Source organism: Asparagus officinalis, chromosome 6 (assembly GCF_001876935.1).
Source record: "Asparagus officinalis chromosome 6, Aspof.V1, whole genome shotgun sequence".
Lineage (NCBI taxonomy): Eukaryota > Viridiplantae > Streptophyta > Magnoliopsida > Asparagales > Asparagaceae > Asparagus > Asparagus officinalis.
This window is the reverse complement of record NC_033799.1, coordinates 67,567,470-67,574,523: the sequence shown is the minus strand read 5'-3', so window position 1 is coordinate 67,574,523 and position 7,054 is coordinate 67,567,470. Positions and strand designations below refer to the sequence as shown.

The window sequence follows — 7,054 nt, the reverse complement described above, 5'->3', positions numbered from 1 at the left end:
AAAGAAAAATAAACCTAAAGGGGTTAAAAGAAATGTATTTAGAACAAACTTTTAACTAGTGTCAAGGAAAGTAATTATGAGATATAGCTCATTGGGTGATGCCCAACTTAAGATTAGGGGTGATGCCTAATCTTTCGCGCTATAGTTTTAAAGAGCGGTGGTTACTTAATTAAGGTCCGATGAATATTCCCGGTGAATATCTCGGAACCCTCCCACCAATCTTGTACTTACCTGGCTAGTTTACTTGTTACAAGTATAAATATAGAGCATCTTTAAACTATATCAAGTTTGATTACGGTAAAATATTTACGAAATCGTCTGTATCCCTCCATCATTTCAGTTGAATACTACTAAGCTTATAAATACTTTGTTTGTTGACTATCGTCAAGACAATATTATTCTATGGCTAAGTAGTATTCATCTGTATATAAGATATACGGATAGCTTAAGTTGGTTATGCAACTTTGTTGGCCTTCGTCAAGAGTATGCATAAGTTAAAATTAAGCCGGTCAAGAAATGATGGGTCCAAAGTTAACTAGATTTTTATGATTTGTTGGCTATCGTCAAGGTCATAAAAGACTAGGGGCAAAATCATATCAAGAATTACAAGAATGTAAAAGACAAAAATTGTCTACCAATTATTGAGTATATCGATTTATTGGCCATCGTCAAGGTTGATACATTCAATGATAATTGGATCTTGATCCCACTTGAAAACAATGGGTTATCTTCTGATCACCTCTTATAAAGGTTTTGAGGGACTCGAAAAATAGTGGGAGGCATAACTTAGATAAAAAAACGAACCAAATCTATTTTATGTATTGAATATCTGCTAAAATATTTTTTCTCTCTCTTTCAGGCCATCATGTCTGGTTTAAAACTTATACTAGAACAGAACAAGTTAACTGGTCCTAACTACAAAGACTGGTTGAGAAATGTTAAAATTACCCTAACTTATAACAAAGTAGCATATGTCCTCACAACACCGAAACCCGTTCTAGGCCCAGAACCCATTGTAGCGGACAATGAAATCCGCATAAAGTAGGATAGAGGTTGTTCACTTGCTCAATGCCTCACAATTGCCTCTGTGGATTTAGTCCATCAGAGGCAACATGAGAATATGGATGTCAGATCAATATTTCGTAATACAGAAGAACTGTATGGCGAGCAACCGCGACAAATGAAGTACGCGACGTCTAGGAATTTGTTCCAGATAAAAATGACTGTGGAATCTTCTGTTGGGGACCATGTCCTCAAAATGATCACCTATGTCAACGAGCTTGAACTTTTGAACGCGGGTCCAGATGCATATAGATATACGGACATCATTCTGCAGTCCTTGACACCAGCCTACTCCCGATTCATATCACAGTTCTTGATGATGGATCTGAAGCCCACTCTTCCTGCCCTGCTTAATTTGTTAAGGCAAGAGGAAAGTTCTATGAAAAAAGGACAAACACCAGCCTTGGTTATAGGAAAATCTTCTTCCACTTCTAGCAAACTAGTTGCTAAGAAAAAGAGAATGAAGAAAACTACTAAACCAAAGAAATGTGTTAAGAAGGCTGTCAAGAAGGACAAAGGGAAGGCAAAAAGGATGACTGCAGAATGCTTCCATTGTCACAAGTCAGGACACTAGAAAAGGAACTGTCCTGAATTCCTAGCCTCACTCAACAAGAAGAAGCAAGTTGTTGCTTCATCTTCAGGTGTGTTGGTTACTCAAAATTGTTTTTCTATAAATCCTACATCTTGGGTATTAGATACCAGATCAGAATCTCACATCTGTAATTTGTTACAGGGGATGAGAAGTTATAGAAAGCTTGATGCTGAAGAGATGACCCTACAAGATGGTAATGGTGCAATAGTTGTAGCAGTTACGGTTGGGGATTTTTATCTAGCTTTACCAAATGGAAACATTTTGATTTTGAATAGCTGCTATTTTGTACCAACTATGATATGTAATATAATATCCATATCTTTATTAGATAAAGATGGATATATGTTCAAGTTGGAGAACAATGTTATGAATATCGTATATAATCAAAAGTTGATTGCTTATGGAACATTGTGTAATGGCATCTATATTCTTAATCAAAACACAATTCTGAATACTCATCACACTAATAAAAGAAAGCACTCAGTTTTGAACGACACTTTCTTATGGCATTGTAGACTTGGTCATATTAATAAAGAAAGACTTGGCGAGCTACATAAGCATGAATATTTAGATCCATTTGACTTTGAGTCTTATGATACTTGCAAGTCTTGTCTTAAAGGTAAAATGATCAAGACTTCATTTACGAGAACTGGAGCAAGAGTTACAGAACTCTTAGGACTAATACATAGTGATGTATGTGGTCCTATGTCTACAATGGTCAGTGGTGGCTACTCCTACTTTATTAATTTTACTGATGATTTTCCAAGATTTGGACATATGTTTTTGATGAAATACAAGTCCGAAACATTTAAGAAATTTATCGAGTATAAAAATGAAGTAGAGAATCAAATGAGCAAGGAAGTTAAAATTCTTCGATCAGATCGAGGAGGCGAATACTTGAGCTCAGATTTCTTAGGGTTTTTAAAAGAGAATGAGATTCTCTATCAGGTTACTCCATCCTATACACTACAGCTTAACGACATGTCAGAAAGGAGGAATTATACCCTATTAGATATGTTACGTTTCATGATGAGTAACGCTGAGTTATCTTTTTTATTCTGGGGGTATGCGTTGAAAACAACAGCACACTTACTTAATAGGGTTCCAACTAAAGTTGTGCCTAAACCTCCATATGAGATATGGTATGGGATGAAATCATATCTTAATTATATTAAGATTTGGGGATGTCATGCTTATGTAAAAAAGCAAGATCCTAAAAAGTTAGAGGCACGCTCAGTATTATGTAAATTTGTAGGATATCCAAGGAATTCTCATGGATATTAATTCTACCACATCGATGAATAAAAGATAATTGTTTCTCAGTATGCTACATTCTTGGAGAAGGAATTTCTTGAAAAAAAAATTAGTGGGAGCATGGTAGAACTGGATGAAATTTTAGAGATACAAATCAATACTGATAATTTAGTAGAACCAGAAAATCCAGTTGTACCAGAAGAACCTCAACCACTCCGCAGATATCCAAGGCGATCTCATGCACCTAAGAGACAATATGATTTTCTCATTGAAGGTAGCATGTTAGATCACGTCATAGATGATGATGAACCTTTAAGTTATCAGCAAGCATCTCAGAGTAGGGACTCTGTTGCTTGGCATGATGCAATGAAATCCGAAATAGACTCTATGTACACCAACAAAGTATGGGTCTTAGACAATGGTCCTACAGTGGTGATACACATAGGCTGCAAATGATTGTTTAAGAAAAAGTTGGGTGTAGATGGAAAAGTAGAGACTTTTAAAGCTAGACTGATAGCTAAAGGTTTTCGTCAAAGACTAGTTTGGACTATGATGAAACATTTTCTCCAGTGGCTATACTAAAGTCTATTCAGATCCTACTTGCTATAGTTGCTCACTATGACTACGAGATCTGGCAAATGGACGTCAAAACTACATTTCTAAATGGTGATTTAGAAGAGTGCATATATATGTCTCAACCAGAGGAATTTGTAGTCAGTGGGAGCAGTGGAAAAGCATGTAGGTTGCTTAAAACCATTTATGGACTGAAGCAAGCATCGCGGAGATGGAACATCTGTTTTGATGATACAATCAAAGAGTTTGGTTTCATCAAAAATTCAGATGAACCATGTGTGTATAAAAGGATAATTGGGAGTATAGTATCGTTTCTTATCTTGTATGTAGACGATATACTCTTAATCGGTAATGACATACCATCATTACAAGCAGTTAAAATTTGGCTATCAAAAAGATTTTTCATGAAAGATTTGGGTGAAGCATCCTGTATACTGGGTATTCAGATCTATAGAAATAGATCTAAAAGGATATTAGGATTATCCCAATCTAGATACATTGGCATAGTGCTAAAGCGGTTTAGCATAGAAAATTCTAAGAAATGTTTTGTACCTGCATCTTCTGGAATCTCGCTCTCTAAAAAGTTGTCTCCCCGGACTGATGAAGAGAGGAAACACATGAGTCTAATTCCTTATGCCTCGGCTGTAGGATCGATCATGTATGTCATGTTATGTACTAGACCAGATATCACTTATTCACTCAGTTTGGTAAGTAGATACCAATCTAATCATGGAGAAAAGCACTAAAAAGCGGTCAAAAATATACTTAAGTACCTGAAAAAAATTAAAGAGTTATTTTTGATGTACGGTAAAAGTGACCTCCAAATAGAGGCTTTTTCCGACTCTAGCTTTCAGAGCGATATCGATGATAGTAAATCTGATTCAGGATATGTTTTTATCCTCAATAGAGGGGCTGTCAGTTGGAAAAGTTTCAAGCAGGACACAGTAGCAAACTCTACTATGAAAGCCAAATACATTGTGGCAAATGATGCAGCCAAAGAAGCCGTTTGGATGAGAAAGTTCCTTTCAGAGCTGGAAGTTGTTCCCACCATTAAAGATCCAATACCTTTATACTGTGATAGTAATACTACAATAGCTCTGATAAAGGAACCCCGGTCTCACCATATGTTCAGACACATTCTGAGGAAGTATCACTTGATCAGGGAGATAGTTGATCGCTAAGAGATCAAGATTGAAAGAGTTGACACAAAAGATAATATAGTAGATCCATTCACAAAGGTAATTGCTCGTACACAATTTGAAAAACTTATTGAGCTATTGGGTATTAGATACTACAATGATTAGCCTTAGTGAAAGTGAGAGTTTGTTAGAGATAGGTGTCCTACAGGCAATAATTGTATATTGTAACATGACCTATATGAATATAACATCCTTGTTCAAAATGATAGTATGCTATTTTGGTCAGATTTATCTGGTATTTTAATACAGATAAAGTCCTTAGAATAATACTAGATTATCAGACATTTCAGATATGATCGTAATGAAGAGATCTGATTTGTCGCAAACGTTTATTCTAAAATGTTCCTAGTCGATTAAGTGTTGAAATGAGAGATCATCACTTTGGGAAGACTAGTGTATACTCTATTTCTCCTTTGGTAGGATGATGATCCATCTCTTGGATCATTGATGTGAGACATCAAGATATAGTATACAGATGACTCATTAGTGAATGAGTTGACTGAATGACTCACTAAGAACATCTAGTTGGTAATTATACTTAACTATCAAATAGAAGTTCTCAAGTGATATAGTACATAATAGTCTCTTGACCTGAGGCATGAGTGTAATATCTTACATGTCAGTATAGGTGTACTTAGACTTTTACTTAACCACAGTTCTCATTGAGTAATGCATAACGGTTCTTGTTGGGTGCATCCCTAGACATAAGTAGATATTAAGATGCCAAGATGGGATTCGTCTCTCCCAGTATAAGGGGTTGATGTCATAAGATTGTTTGATTTAACTATAGTCAGGAAATCCTTGGCCGAGGTAAATAAGATAAACTAAGTGTCGGTTTGATCTTGTAGGTTATGAGTTTAATATCAACAAAAACTAATCGAGCTATTAGGATTTGATAGTTTTCCATACCCTAGGCTCGATAGTTTGACATGGTTTGACGAAGAGATCGGACTGTACAATATTATCACTGAGTGGTCCTGATAAAATTATGTTAGCATCTTGCAAACATTTATCATAACTTATACACGAGTAGTCTTCATGTATAGCTAGCACCTCTGTTGTACTTATGGATATCATCCACTGCCGAGTTCTTAAGTTGGGCCCTAGACTCACATCAAGCGCTTACTTAAATCCTATGAAACACTATTTATAGAGTGATGCATATGATTAATACGCATATATGATTTTACCGGATACACATAAACGATTATATATATCAGTAAAATCAGAATACTATGTGCTTAGGAAATGAATTCCAATATTTTTTCCATAAAGTTAACTTTTAGTCAACTAGTTGACTTTTTTATCAACAGTTAACTTTTGGTCAACTCATTAACTTTTTTGGTCATATGATGACTTATTGGTCAATGATTGTAAAGTTATAAAATATCGTATTTATAAAATACCGTATTAATGTAGTATTTTTATTTATGAAATACGTATTTTATTATACCTTGATTAATGAGTCATGAGATGAGTCATTAAGGTGGTATGGTTTGAGAATATGGTTTTAGCACATAGTTTTGATTCTTCATGATTCATTGCATGACTCATGAGATGAGTCATTGCATGACTCATGAGAGAATCATTGTTTTGATGACTCATGGTGTGACGCATAGAATGAGTCATTCATGTCATGACATATTCTTCCTCTATAAATATGAGTTCTCTTTCTTCTTTCATGGTTAATGAAAAAATAAAATAAATGGTTTATTCATAGTTACTTTCCATAAAAGAAAAGAAGAGAGGTCTACATCTTACTAAACTCTAGCAATCTTTGAGTAAGAGGAAGTAGTAGGATTTTAAAGTACCCCGGGGTGGATATCTTGCCTTGTGTCTCAAGAAGACTCTGATTTTATCAAGCTCACTTGAAGACTTGGAGATCCACTACGAAGAGATTTACTACTACAAGAAGCAAGAGCTAGGGGTTGTTCGATCTTTCATCGAATCATGCTTCGAAAGTACAATTTTCTTACTCTTGTATGCTCTCTTTAATATAGGGATCATGTTAGATTCAATTAGGATGATCCTATTTTGTTTTTCGTGCTCTCTACATGCTTAGTATTATTATACATATAGTCTTCTGTTGTGTATTTTGCATGTATTTAGCACGAATTCCCTTCAGGGTATTGCTAGGATCAATGAACCTTATATAGTCATCACCTTTATTTATATACTTTCGTCATGCAACATTTTTGAAGCCATCACCTTGACATGTTTTATGTAAGCATGTATGTGTTTTATGAATATGTTTTAGAGAAAATTTTGGAAAGAAAGGTTTTAACATATCAATCCAATCCCAAATGATTGGACATGTATGTGTTTTAGAGGGCATTTTGGAAAGAAATGTTTTAAAATACAAATACAATCACAT

General features: G+C 35.0%; 1 protein-coding gene across 1 annotated transcript in view; it reads left to right on the top strand.

Annotated features, from left to right (window-relative positions):
• LOC109846267 overlaps window positions 1,121-7,054 on the top strand; it is a 17,651-nt gene continuing 11,717 nt past the window's right edge. The window contains exons 1-2 of the mRNA XM_020415493.1: window positions 1,121-1,585; window positions 1,796-1,876. Of these exons, the coding sequence (XP_020271082.1) occupies window positions 1,121-1,585; window positions 1,796-1,876 (546 nt within the window). The remainder of the gene's footprint in view (window positions 1,586-1,795; window positions 1,877-7,054) is intronic.